Source organism: Bubalus bubalis, chromosome 11 (genome assembly GCF_019923935.1).
Source record: "Bubalus bubalis isolate 160015118507 breed Murrah chromosome 11, NDDB_SH_1, whole genome shotgun sequence".
In the NCBI taxonomy this organism is placed as follows: Eukaryota; Metazoa; Chordata; class Mammalia; order Artiodactyla; family Bovidae; genus Bubalus; species Bubalus bubalis.
Window position 1 is genome coordinate 79997767 of NC_059167.1, and position 15039 is coordinate 80012805.

The 15039-nt window shown below is 39.1% G+C and overlaps 2 gene segments (V, D, J or C); both read left to right on the plus strand.

Moving 5' to 3' along the window:
• Positions 1–15039, plus strand: part of LOC102415345 — a gene marked incomplete in the record, with an annotated part of 786957 nt that overhangs the window by 95224 nt on the left and 676694 nt on the right.
• LOC102415459 lies at positions 4550–5985 on the plus strand. The segment is given in 2 exon segments: positions 4550–4779; positions 4989–5985. Coding segments are annotated over 2 exon segments (531 nt in total).

Sequence of the window (15039 nt, forward strand, 5' to 3'; positions counted from 1 at the left end):
TTCTTTGCTGCATTGCAGAAACTAACATTGTAAAGAAACTATACTTCAATAAAAATAAATTAAAAATTTAAAAATGATAACCCATCTAATATATTTAACCTAGCTTCCCTTGAAAGTGAAAGTCGCTCAGTCGTGTCTGACTCTTTGTGACCCTATGGACCCTCTATGGAATTCTCCAGGCCAGGCTAATGGAGTGGGTAGTCTTTCCCTTCTCCAGGGCATCTTCCTAATCCAGGGATCGAACATAGGTCTCCTGCATTGCAAGTTGATTCTTAACCAGGTGAGCCACAAGGGAAACCCAAGAATACTGGAATGGGTAGCCTATCCCTTCTCCAGAGGAACTTTCTAACCCAGGAATCAAACCAGGGTCTCCTGCTTTGCAGCAAATTCTTTACCAACTCAGCTATCAGGGAAGCGTTAGCTTCCCTTAAATGTGGCCAATACTTACATTAGCCTACAGTTGGGAAAAAATTGTCTCACACAGTCTATTTTATACTAAAATGATGAAAATCTTATGAATGTGTTGAGTACTGTACTGAAAGTGAAAATCAGAATGGTTATATGGGTATGAAATGGCTGTAAATGTGTTAGTTGTTTACACTCATAATTTTGAGGCTGGCCAGGAGCTCAGCTCACTGCTGCTGCACAGAATCACCAGGAAATATCATACTACATGTTGCTGGTCCAGGAAAAGATAAAACTTCAATATTCCAAGTATGGTTTCTACTGAAAGCATACCACTTTCTCACTACTGTAAAGTCAAAAATCTTAAATTGAATTATCATAAGTTGGGGACAGTCTGTAGTGATTAAAAAGAAAAGATTATTGATATATGCAATAGTCTAGATGGATCTCAGGATGTTACGCTGAGTAAAAAAAAATTAATCTCAGAGGCTACATGGTGTATGATTACACTTACTGGATTATTATGATTGTATACATAGTGTGATTCTACTTATACAACATTCTCAACAGGACAAAATACAGAGATGAAAGGAGATCAGTAATGACCTGGATTGTAAGAACGGCAGGTCTCAGGAGGGTGTGCAAAGAGGGTTTCTTTAGAGAGATGGAATAAGTCTATGTCATGATTTTAATGGTAGTAAAAAGAGCCTATCAGAGAAGGCAATGGCACCCCATTCCAGTACTCTTGCCTGGAAAATCCCATGGACAGAAGAGCCTGGTGGGCTGCAGTCCATGGGGTTGCTAAGAGTCGGACACGACTGAGCGACTTCACTTTCAATTTTCACTTTCATGCTTTGGAGAAGGAAATGGAAACCCACTCCGGTGTTCTTGCCTAGAGAATCCCAGGGACGGGGGAGCCTGGTGGGCTGCCATCTATGGGGTCACACAGAGTCGGACACGACTGAAGCGACTTAGCAGCAGCAGCAGCAGCATGAGCCTATATGTGTGATAAAGTTTCACAGATCTATGCATCAAAACCAGAGTGCGTATAAAACTGAGGTATCAGATCATGATCTGTATTTTAATAAAATTTTAGCAATATCAATTTTCTGATATGTATATGTAATTATTATATTAGCATATATATTTTAGAATATCAAGCTGCTCCCCAGGCTGTTGTGGGCCTTTGTGGTCTCTTCTGCCTAGTTACAAATAATTGGAAACCAAGGCATCAGCAGTTTTCAAGGGTTGCAGAGGTGGGGATGGTTGGCAAAGCAAGTTCTTTAGGGTGATGGAATGGTTCTGTATCTTAATTTTAGTGGTGGTAATAAGAATTTACAAATGTGATCAATTTCACAACTATTCATAAAAAGGTGGATATAAAAACATGTGATAAATATAATATACTGATACATATAATATATGTATTATCTTGCTGTTCCCCAGACTGCTCTGGGCATTTGTAGTCTCCCCTGCTTCCCTGTAAAAATTAGAAACCAGGACATCAGCTGCCTGTCACTCATAGTTCAAATGGGACAGAAGAATAGATGGTTCAACCTCATATAAACTCTCCTCCCTGCATCATTCATTAATGTGTTCTTTTGACCTTAAATTCTAAGAACTGGTACTGTTTTGGAGACTGTGTCTATACTTCCTTTTCTACTTGTTTGTTTGCTTTTGGTTCTTTTAAATGAATTCATCTATTAAAATTATGAAACCAAGTGGAAGATTGAGAGATACATACTTCATGATTCATGTACAGTATACAAAACTTCAATCATCAAGTTCTGTGGTATTGACATATACTGTGCTTGAACAGGACTGGAAAAGGTCAGTTTTCATTCCAGTCCCAAGAAGGGCAATACCAAAGATTGTTCAAATTATTATGCAATTGTGCTCATTTCACATGCTAGTAAGATTATGCTTAAAATCCTTGAGCTAGGCTTCAGCAGTACATGAACCAAGAAATTCCAGATGTACAAACTGGGTTTCAAGGAGGCAGAGGAACCAGAGATCACATTGCCAACATTCATGGGATCATGAAGAAAGCAAAGGAATTCCAGGACATCTACTTCTGTTTCATTGACTACAGTAAAAACTTTGTGTGGATAACAACAAACTGGAAAGTTCTTAAGGAGATGGAAATCCCAACCCACCTTACTTGTCTCCTGAGAAACCTGTATGCAGGTCAAGAAGTAACAGTTAGAACCAGACATGGAACAACAGCCTGGTTCCAAATTGGGAAAGGAGTATGGCATGGCTGTATTGCCAGTCCTCTTATTTAACTTATATGCAGAGTATAGCATGCGAAATGCCGGGCTGGATGAATCACAAGCTTGAATCAAGATTGCTGGGAGAAATATCAAAAACCTCAGATATGCAGATGATACCACTGTAATGGGAGAGAGTGAAGAGGAACTAAAGGGCCTCTTGATGAGTGTGAAAGAGGAGAGTGAAAAAACTGGCTTGAAACTCAACATTCAGAAATCTAAGATCATGGCATCTGGTCCCATCACTTTATGGCAAATAGAAGGGGAAAAAGTACAAGTAGTGACAGATTTTATTTTCTTGGGCTCCAAAATCCCTATGGATGGTGACTGAAGCCATGAAATTAAAAGATGCTTGCTCCTTGGAAGAAGATATGACAAACAAGCAGGTGGGCTAAATCACTTCAGTATTGTGTCCGGCTCTGCATCCCTATGAACCGTAGCCCTCCAGGCTCCTCTGTTAATGAGATTTCCCAGGCAAGAATACTGGAATGGGTTGCCATGCCCTCCTCCAGGCAAACTTCCTGACTCAGGGATCGAACCCACATCTCTTATGTCTCCTGCATTTACAGGTGGGTTCTTAAACACTTGTGCCCCCTGGGAAGCTTAAGATGGCATATTAAAAAGCAGACACATCACTTTGCCGACAAAGGTCTGTATAGTCAAAGCTATGGTTTTTCCAATTGTCATGTGTGATGTGAGAGCTGGACCATAAATAAGGCTGAATGCTGAAGAATTGATGCTTTTGAACTGTGGGGCTGCTTGAGAGTCCCTTGGGCTGCAGAGAGGACAAACCAGTCAGTCCCAATAGAATCAACCATGAATATTCACTGGAAGGACTGATGCTGAAGCTGAAGCTCCAATACTTTGGCCACCTGATGCGAAGAGCCAACTCATTGGAAAAACTCTGATGCTGTGAAAGATTGAGGGCAGGAGGAGAAAGGAGCAGCAGAGGATGAGGTGGTTACATAGCATCATTGACTCAATGGACATGAATTAGAGTAACTATGGGAGATATTGAAGTATAGTGTAGCCTGGGGTCCTGCAGTCCATGGGGTCACAAAGTTTGGACATGACGTAGTGACAAAACAACAATTAAAACCTGTAGATACCAAATTTGTAGGAGAACATTGCAGCATTATGTCACAGAAAGATCTTGCATACTTATCTTGAATTTATTTTACAAAGAGAAAAATAATGAGCCACTAGCAAGTGAGACTGAACACTGTGGACCAATGACATAGAAAATGTGACATCAGGACAATTCCAGGACACATGGTCTAATAAATACAATTCTACTTGTGGAGGGGACAGGATTGAATATACTGATCTTCCTCAAAGTCTAATAAATAAGACTCAATTTGAAATTTCAAAAAGAATATTTTATTCCTGTATAATTTCATTCAAAATTTAAAACTGAATAGACTCTGAAAGTCAGATGAACTGATTTTATTTTTGTCATTTCATGATGAAGTAATTTTATTTATTGAGAAACCTAAATAGAGTCACAAAACTCAATACAAAGACAGAGATATGTTAATGATTTTGAATAAAATTTCCATTCACCAAGAAGCCTAAGATCTGTAAGTTTTTTAAAAGACTCATTACATTCTGGATGGATAAAATTAAGAATAGACTAAATGAATGACCTGTTAGTAGATTACAGAAAGTTTCATAGGCTATAGTAAATTATATCTTAAATAGGATGGCAAAACTATTTTGCTGAATAATTATCAATGTACGTCAACTTGTCTAATATTCAGTTCTCCTCTGCTCAAATTTTAATACTGATTGCTTTTTTCATGCCTTCTTTCAGGATCTGCCTAATTTAATGACCAGGGAAAGACAAGAAGACAAAGTAAAGTTTTGTGGTGAGCCAGACTTTTTTCCATGTGTGCACAGACCACGTGGTCTATGAACATGACAGCCCCCACTTCCTGTTTTGGGGAGTCACACAGGTTCCAGGTAGTATGTATTTGTGCTGCCAGGCACTCAAAGACACTGAACTCTCAGCTTGAGGCAGAACTGAGCACATTTGTGAAGGGAAATCCACGCCTCATGCCGCTCTCCAGTCTGCTCTGGGTGTTCCTGGTCATCACCTTCTCTGGTAGGGAGGCTTCCAAACGTGGGTGCGAGTGTTCAGGGTGAAAGGCCTGCACACAGACACGTGGAGCTTCACAGGGACTTGGGGAGGAAAGGAGGACTGGAGAAAAGCAGGCATCTTATGATTTCAATTTTTTGTCCTTGGATCCTAAATAACTCCTACACTATTTTATTCATTGCCTCATCTTTGTTTTCTGATTTTTTTCCCCACAGGATCTGGTGTGGCCCAGAAAGTTACTCAAGACCAGTCAGATGTATCCAGCCACGTGGGGCAGTCAGTCACCCTGAACTGTCGGTATGAAACAAGATGGAGTACTTACTACCTTTACTGGTACAAGCAACTTCCCAGTGGACAGATGACTTACGTTATTCGTCAGGGTTCAGAAGTGACAAATGCAAGGAAAGACCGCTACTCTGTAAACTTTAAGAAAGCAGATAAATTCATCAGCCTCACCATTTCAGCCTTAAAACTGGAAGACTCTGCAAAGTACTTCTGTGCTCTCTGTGACTCACAGTGCTTGAAGTAATAGGAAAAGCTGTACAAAAACCCCGGAGCTTAGCAAGAGAAAGCCCCTCTGCTGTAAGACCCCACCTGAAATGCACACCCACAGACCCCAGACAAGAAATGATAGTCCTGTGGTTATTTAAGTTGTGGTCTGGATCAGAAGATTTAGTTCTAGTTAAAGGCACCTTCTACGTTATTTGGAAACAGGTGTCCAGAGTAATTTTCTACTAATATATTCTCCACTTGAATTTTTGACTTTAAATCAACTGTACAGAACATGTGTAAAGTTGTCTAAATTTGAAAATGTGCCCCATTATATTTTAAACTGGCAGTTTTATTTCATCACAAAAGTGGGTCTAGTTGTGTGCAATCACCATCAAAACTATTTCCTTAATTGTTTCCTCTTAGACTTTGTGTCAGGGCACAATCAGAAAAGCAGAACCATGGGTGATGTAGAATAAGAGATTAGTTCTAGGGATTAGAACTCAGGCAATGGCTAGAGCTGGTGGACGAGTCTGTACAAAGTTGTTATCTTCATATCTGGTGTTGAGCCTGAATTCACTTTAAGTCAGCTTAGAGTAACACCGATGCTTTTAAACTATGATGTTGGATAAGACTCTTGAGAGTCCCTTGGATTGCAAGGAGATTCAACCAGCTCATCCTAAAGGAAATCAGTCCTGAATATTCATTAGAAGGACTGATGCTGAAGCTGAAATTCCAATACTTTGGCCACATGGTGCGAAGAACTGACTCATTGGAAAAGACCCTGAAACTGGGAAGGATTGAAGGTGGAAGGAGAAGGGGACAAAAGAGGATGAGATGGTTGGATGGCATCACTGACTCAATGGACATGAGTTTGAGTAAGCTCTGTGAGTTGGTGGTGGACAGGGAAGCCTTCCGTGCTGCAGTCCATGGGGTCACGAAGAGTCGGACACAACTGAGCAACTGAACTGAACAAAGCTGAACTGAGGGTAACATTTGTAAAGGAAAGTCTGATGGGGACAAAAGTGTGGACAAACCGTGACAGACAAAGTCACACTTGAACTATGAGGACAACTGGAACCCACAGACTTGTCTGTCCCTCACCTCCTTCAGTCTCACAATACTGGGTGACCTTGAAGAGAAGTGGGTGTCATTTGCTATCATGCTACACACATACTTGGCCCAAGACAAAGAAGATGAGGAGGACATCTAACCGGAAGTGGAGGAGTTATGAGTCAACAATAAGATGAGCTAGTTCGGCAGCAGCAATTTGTAGAAAAAGCATTTGCCAAAATCCAATAGTCAACCATAGTGGAAACTCTAAGAAACACAGGAATAATGGAGAAGTTCCTCAACAGCTCTTAGCATGTTTACTGGTAAAAGACTATACTTTTCCCTAAGGAAGGGAACAAAGGGAGAATATCCACTTTAATCACTCTCCTTCAGCAAGTGCTGGATGTTGTAGCCAGTGCAGCAAAGCAAATAAATATATAAACAATCTTTTAAGCCAGAAAGGCAGTCAAATCACCACTATTTTCTATCTATGTAGAAAATCCCAAAGAATATGCCCTCCAAAACTCCTACAACTATTAAGTGGGTTCCTAAGGTCTCAGGATATATAAGGTAAACACATAAAATAAAATGCATTTTTATATACTATCAGTAAGCATGTGGATACCTAAATTAAAAATATAATGCTATTTACAATGGCTCAAGAAAGACCCTAAATCCTTAGGCATAAATCTAAGAAAACATGTACAGAGCTTATACACAGAAAGCTACAAAACACTGCTACTTCCAAAAAATAAAAATAGCCAATTATTCTAGCTATTATCCTAGAAAGACCAACTTTCCCCGGTGGAGTGGATAGGCACTTTTAGAGAAAAAAAAAATTGATGGCACATGTATTATGACCTCTTTTTGGACTTGATTCTGTTTATTGACTTCTTTATTTTATCCTCATATCAACAGACAATTCTATCTTAATTACTGGGGCTTCATACACACTTTGAAATCTGGAAATGCAAGTCATGTTTTCTTTGTCTTATTCAAGGCTTATTCTAGGTCTTTGCACTTCCACGTAAGTTATAGAATAGCTTCTACCAGAAGAGATTGAGGTAATTTGACTGGGATTGTGTTGAATTTATAAATTCATTTAGGACAATTGACATCTTAACATATGGAGTCTTTAGATCCATAACCTCTTTATTTAGGTCCTCTCTAATTTCTTTCATTAATTTAGGTCCTCTCTAATTTCTTTTGTTAATGTTACGATTTTTGTAGAGGACTTGCATTGTTGCTGTTGTTTAGTCTCTGTCATGTCCAACTCTTCACGACCCCATGGACTGTAGCCTGCCAGGCTCCTCTGTCCAAGGGATTTCCCAGGCAAGAACACTGGAGTCAGTTGCCCCTCCCTTCTCTAGGGGATCTTCCCAATGCAGGGGTATTTTCTACATATACAAATGTATGATGTGTAAATAAAAATAGCCCACCTGGTTGGCAGGCAGACTCTCTACCACTGAGCCACCTGGGAAGCAGGGCTACTTATAACAATTTTATCTTTTATTTCATATAGCTTTTTTAACTTAATTGACCTAAATGCCCAGCATCAAATCCAGAGCTAGGACTAATTGTGTTAAGAAAAATGTGGATACAGGGAATTAATTATGCCCTGAAATAGCCAGAACAGAGCTAGGATACCTGTCAATATGAGAACAGATTTAGTTCAACAGCCAAACAGACGGTACCAATCTCTTGTTTGGGGTTTTGAAAACACTATTTCATTGATCAGCCTTAGGAAATGGTCTTTCCTGACATTAGTGTCTGTAGGTGGCGAGGACTGGTCACCACTGAGTACTGGGCCATGATTTATGTTAGTTACCCCAGACCTCAGAAGTGAGGACATTTCTCATCTCCCTAAAATGATCTGTGATTTTTTTCTCCCAAATCAAAACTATTCTAGAGTTACTGAAGAGGAATCAAGAAGAGGACTTGGATACCTTATATTAAATTAGTTCTGAAGCACTTGATAAATGACATTTTAATTGCATTTTCTAATGCTCTTGCTAGAATCTAGAAATAAAATTGATTTTTGTGTTTGGTGACTGTATCAATGCACTAATAGGTTCTAGTTCTTACAGTTTGTTTAGAGGTACTTTATATTTTCTACATGTATAAACTTATGATCTGTAAATTATAATAGTTTTAATTTGCTTCTCCTTTTCAAACGTAATACATCTTATTTCCTTTCCTTGTTTGATCCCATGCCCTCCATTAGGACAGTGAATAGAAGTAGATAGTCTACCTGTCTTGTTTGTAATCCTATAGGAAATAATATTGACTTTGATATTTTCAATGATACCCTTTATTAGATTTGGGAATTTCTCTTTTATTTTTGGATTGTTGGGAGTATTCATCATACTTACTCCCATAACTCCCATCATAAATACATACAAAAGAGACATTAGCCTTTCAGCAAATTCTCTTGATTATTTGAAAGTACATTAAGTACATGATTTTGGTTTTCATCAAGCAAAGGAAGATAACCTCACCTCATATGGTCAAGATATAATCTTCTAAAATTAAAAATTCTGAAAAGAAGCAATAGGCTAGAAAACTTATTTTTAGATCCTCCATATATTTTTGGTTTTCAATATTATTTAAAATGATACTTTGTAGTGTTTTGTACACTCTTCTAAAAAATAAAGTCAAAGAAACCAACAAACAAAATGTTCATGCTAGTTTTCTTCTGCCTTCGGTAATATAATAAAATAATATATTCTTACATAGCTTAAATGAATTCACTTTCATTTGTTCCTATATTTTCAGTAATAGTGGATGTTGACTTGTGTGTGCATGTGATCCGCCAGAGAGAGACTCCCAAAGAATATTTGTGATTATTTGTTAAATGAATGAAGCAAGATTACCATGATATTTATTTCCATATCATTAGTTTAATTTTCCTCCATCCTAGAGTTGGGATGTTTGTTACCTGTTCTTGAATTTTGTCCACAAATATAACCCTCTATTCATCCTGTTGGAGTCTTTTGTTTAACTTGACTTCCATAGGATTGAAAGATTGCTTTTAGAATAATTTCAAGAGTTGCTCAGCATAACTTCTTTCACTGCTACTGCTAAGTCACTTCAGTCGTGTCTGACTCTGTGTGACCCCAGAGATGGCAGCCCACCGGGTTCCCCCATCCCTGGGATTCTCCAAGCAAGAACACTGGAGTGGGTTGCCATTTCCTTCTCCAATGCATGAAAGTGAAAAGTGAAAATGAAGTCTCTCAGTTGTGTCCAACTCTTCGCGACCCCATGGACTGCAGCCTACGAGGCTCCTTCTCCCATGGGATTTTCCAGGCAAGAGTACTGGAGTGGGGTGCCATTGCCTTCTCCAACTTCTTTCACTAAGTTCATGAATAACAACTCATCTACTCATTCAGAAAACAGATAACTCTTGAGTGCTTTATATGTAGCAACTTCTCTTTATAAACATTGAATAACCTTAAAATATGGGAAGGTTAAAGACAAAAGGAAAACTACAAAGAAGCCAATAACTGAGGATCATAATGGGGGTATGACAAAATAAAGGAGCCAAAAATAATTAAAATCTTTTGTGGAGCGGTATAGAACTAAGAAAGCACAGCTGAGTACAGAGGTGGTACAACTACGATGTGTGTATTCTCAGTCATGTCCAGCTCTTGGGACACCATGGACTGTAGCCCACAGGCTCCTCTGTCCATGGATTTACCCAGGCAAGAATACTGGAGTGGGCAGCCATTTCCTTTGCTGCTGCTGCTGCTAAGTCGCTTCAGTTGTGTCCGACTCTGTGCGACCCCAGAGACTGCAGCCCACCAGGCTCCTCAATCCATAGGATTTTCCAGGCAAGAGTACTGGAATGGGGTGCCATTGCCTTCTCCGGCCATTTCCTTTACCAGGGGATATTCCTGATCTAGGGATCAAACCCCCATTGCTTACATTGCAGGTGGATTCTTTACCGGCTGAGCCACCAGAGATATTTACCTATCAAATGAGGAACTTTTCAAAAGGTTGACTTCTGGTGGGAGTTTAGCTCTGAAGTTGAAGCTCCAGTACTTTGGCCACCTGATGCAAAGAACTGACTCATTTGAAAAGACCCTGATGCTGGGAAAGATTGAAGGTAGGAGGAGAAGGAAATGACAGAGGATGAGATGCTTGGATGGCATCACTAACTCAATGGACATGAGTTTGAGCAAGCTCCGGAAGTTGGTGATGGACAGGGAAGCCTGGCCTGCTGCGGTCCATGGGGTTGCAAAGAGTCAGACATGACTGAGCCACTGAACTGAATTGAACCCCAGGTGGTGCAGTGGTAAAGAATCTGCCTGCCAATGCAGGAGGCACAACAGAGGCAGGTTCAATTCCTGGGTCAGGAAGATCCCCTGGAGTAGGAAATGGCAACCCACTCCAGTATCCTTGCCTGAGAAATTCCATGGACAGAAGAGCCTGAGTGGCTACAGTCTAGTGGGTCGCAAAGAATTGGACACAATTGAACACACATGCACATATCTTTGCACATCACTTTATGCAACTGCATACACATTTAAACACATACATACATATGTACACACAAACAGATCAAACGATTTGCCATTAAATTGAATTTATTTAGATTTTTTCCATTGTGCCTTTTAATTTTTATTTAATAATGTCCTGGAGCTCTTTCTACAGTTGAAACAAAGTGGAGTGGTCCACTACATTCTTTCTGATGCTTGGTTAGTACTTTAAAACATTTTATCATTAAATGAATTAATAATTAATTAATTTTTAACTCATTAATGAATACTTGTTTCTTGTCCTTTGCTATCATAAAGAATGTTGTCTTAAATATCTTTGTAGAATCGCTTCGGCATGTACATGAAAATTTTAATTAGATATATGAATTAGATGCTAGAAAATTTGATTAGATGTTCAATAAAGGGTACATTTAAAATTTTTGGAGAAGTAACATCTTGCCCTCTATATGCTGTAAACAGTCATACTTCAACAGAGTGAGAAGACATATCTTGCATCCTCCACAAATAGGAAATTACCTGTATTTTTTACTTTAACAATCCAAATATACTTTATCTGTACACAATGTGCATGTATGCTAAGTCATTTCAGTCATGTCCAACTCTTTGTGACCCTCTGGACTCTATCCTGACTGTCTCCTCTGTCCATGGATTCTAGGCAAGAATACTGGAATGGGTTGCCTTGCCCTACTCCAAGGGATCTTCCCAACCCTGGGATTGATCCCATGTCTTTTATATCTCTTGCATTGACAGGCAGGTTCTTTACCACTAGTGCTACCTGGGAAGCCCCAATATAAGAAGAGGCTTTTTATTAATCAAATTGGTTCACTACTTTAGGATTGACAAGCACTGTGCTTCCTTGGGCACATTGCTGAATCATCATATGCATTGTTTACATTTTCATTGACTTATAGTTGTGATATTTTTCTGGGCTCCAAAATCACTACAGATGGTGATTGCAGCCATGAAATTAAAAGATGCTTACTCCTTGGAAGGAAAGTTATGACCAACCTAGATAGCATATTCAAAAGCAGAGACATTACTTTGCCAACAAAGGTTCGTCTAGTTAAGGCTATGGTTTTTCCTGTGGTCATGTATGGATGTGAGAGTTGGACTGTGAAGAAGGCTGAGCGCCAAAGAACTGATGCTTTTGAACTATGGTGTTGGAGAAGACTGTAGAGAGTCCCTTGGACTGCAAGGACATCCAACCAGTCCATTCTGAAGGAGATCAGCCCTGGGATTTCTTTGGAAGGAATGATGCTAAAGCTGAAACTCCAGTACCTTGGCCACCTCATGCGAAGAGTTGACTCATTGGAAAAGACTCTGATGCTGGGAGGGATTGGGGCAAGAGAAGAAGATGGCTGGATGGCATCACTGACTCGATGGACGTGAGTCTGAGTGAACTCCAGAAGTTAGTGATGGACAGGGAGCCCTGGAGTGCTGCAGTTCATGGGGTCGTAAAGAGTTGGACACGACTGAGCGACTGATTTGATCTGATCTCTGATAGTTGTGATAATACGCTGACTGTGAGTATCAACTGATGTCTAAATGAACATTTTTTTGTTATTCTTTTTTTTCTTTTCTTTAATTTTATTTTATTTTTTAACTTTACAATATTGTATTGGTTTTGCCATATATCAAAATGAATCTGCCACAGGTATACATGTGTTCCGAACCCTCCTCCCTCCTCCCTCCCCATTGCAAAGTTAGGAGAATTCCTTGAGTCTTTCCAAGGGACTCTATCTAGCTACATGCAATCATAGTCTTTCAAACTATCTGGTGTCCACCACCTTATGACAAACACAATAATTAAAAATTTTAATAAAACAAGCAGAAATTTATTCCATTTATCACAATCTATGAAGAATGTCAGATATAAAGAGAAGTTTGTATTGGAATGAACTGAAATTCACAGGAAGAGCCTAACAAAATAATTGGGGACTAATTTCACATTTAATAATGATAGGAATAAGGAACAGAAAAGGGAAGGAAGGAAAAGATAGAGGGTGGGAAGAAGGAAAGAAAAAAGGTAAATAGGAAGGAAGAATTTAATGAGTCCATGAATGAATAAGGATTTTGGAATATATCCTTGTCTTCATTATGAGATCCTGAGTGATGTCCTTTGACTCTTTCTTCTATTTTTATAGAAGATCTAACTCATGCCCTCTATATTTTATTGCATCCCTAGCAATTGTCAGTAAAGTGTTCAGCCAAGAATATTTCTTTATTCAATAAATGTTTATTGAGCAGCTACTATTCGTCATGTACTATGTTAATTACTGAGAACACTTCAATAAATAAAACAGACAGAAAGATATGTTTTAGGTAAAGCAAAGTGAGGAAATAAGCAAGTGAGCTTTAAAGCTGGGAAGAGGAGGAAATAAGGGGAAAGGTGACTGAAAGTGTCCTGAAGGGATATGCTGATCTTTGGAAGGTGCTAGAGCACTTCTCATTGTACTTTCCGAGACTTCAGTACAAGTGTATGTTACCTCAGATTTTACTCACAGAATCAAAACAATTTCCAAAGCATGATAAACATAGTCATTTACATTTCCATACACATCCTACACACCAAGACAAATTTCTCAGTCTTTTTTAATATCGAAGAATACGATGTGAACGATGCCACTTTGAGGATTCTAATGTTTCACAAACTCCATCTGTTAGGCACATCTGAGAGATTGATTCTAAGTTAGAAGAATATCTAATTCATTCTATCAGAATTGCATAAAATGTGCAACATACTAAGTGATTTCAAATTGATTTGCCCCTGAAGTAGATAAGATGTAAGAGGGTTATAAGAAACAAGTAACAAGTGTATACACTCCTGGCACATGGAAAAGACAATTTCCTGAACACAAAGAAAAGAAAACTTCTGAAAAGAATCCATTGGGATAGCCAAAATTTACTGATTTATGACATCTTCTTAGAGGCTTGAGCACCAGTTGATCTGGTTGTGGCCACATTCCTCTGTATTAGGACCTTTGAAGGCACATTTAATTCTATCCCTGATTGACTCCTTGCAGAGAGGAATGATTCGCCAAGGAGTCTGACCTGTTTAATTTTCTACACTGACCTAACTACCTCTTACCATCCCGCATTACTTTCTACTTTGCCCTCTAAATCCTCATTCTATTGAAAATAAACATTCAGTAGACCCTGTAAAAATTCCTTCCACATATCCTAACTGAAACCTGACTGTCTGTGATAGAGCTCTTTCATTTGTGGTTACTTCTGGTCCTCCTTCATCTAAAACACTTCAAATTTAGAGATGAGAACAGGATTCTTGTCACTATCACACCCCCTCAAAAAACAGACTCTTGCCTTTGACCCTTTGGGGCTTTGCCTTTTACCCCTACTTTTCCCTATTCCTTTTATCACTCTCATCTTTATAAACATCAGACACTCTTCTGTGGGAACCTTGTTTTACTGTTTTCTCAGAAATGTCTCCTGGAATTGAATCTTACTCATCCCCTTCCTTGCTTGCTCTCCCCTGCCTTTAAGTTAGATGTTCTGGTTGACACATCAGCATTAGCAAGATGCTGTTCTGCATAATAAACAAACCGCCCCCCTCTTTCTTCAAAGACCTTTCTTTAGGACTCTCCTGTTATTTCCTCCAGACCTCCAGGAGGTAGCTTCCTTAACCCCAGAGTGCTGGTCTCTGTCTTGCTTTACTGCTCTTAGTTAAAGATTATACGATAAGTTACCAATAAATATGCGCTCAGCGTTTTCTCAGAGAGTTGCTCTTCCACAAACTCTCCCTGCACTGTCTCTTACAATCCTGTGTGTTTGTGAGAATTATTCAGTGTGACACCACCACACTCTTCCTTATATGTTGAATATGTAAACATATAAGATTCTACTGTAACCTAAAATACTCCTTGACTTAAATTCAGAGAGGACAATTCAGAGAGAAACCTGAACTCATCAACTCTGAAGTCTATCAATTAGGATCCCTCTCAGTCACAAACTCCCATGGCCACACTCCAGAAAGATGTGATGATATTTCTCCAGTTAGATGCCACTCCACCTCTGAAATCTTATATCCTGTCTAAATCTTGATCCTCAGATTCTTACACTCATATACTTCTGCTGCATTCGTTCTTTGACACTTTATGATCATTTAGTCCCCAGATCTCTTTATTGTTATCTTATTTCTCACAAGTTTCCAATCTTTTATTTCTCTTTCTACCATATCTAAACTTCACAGCCCTCCTTCAATCAGTCT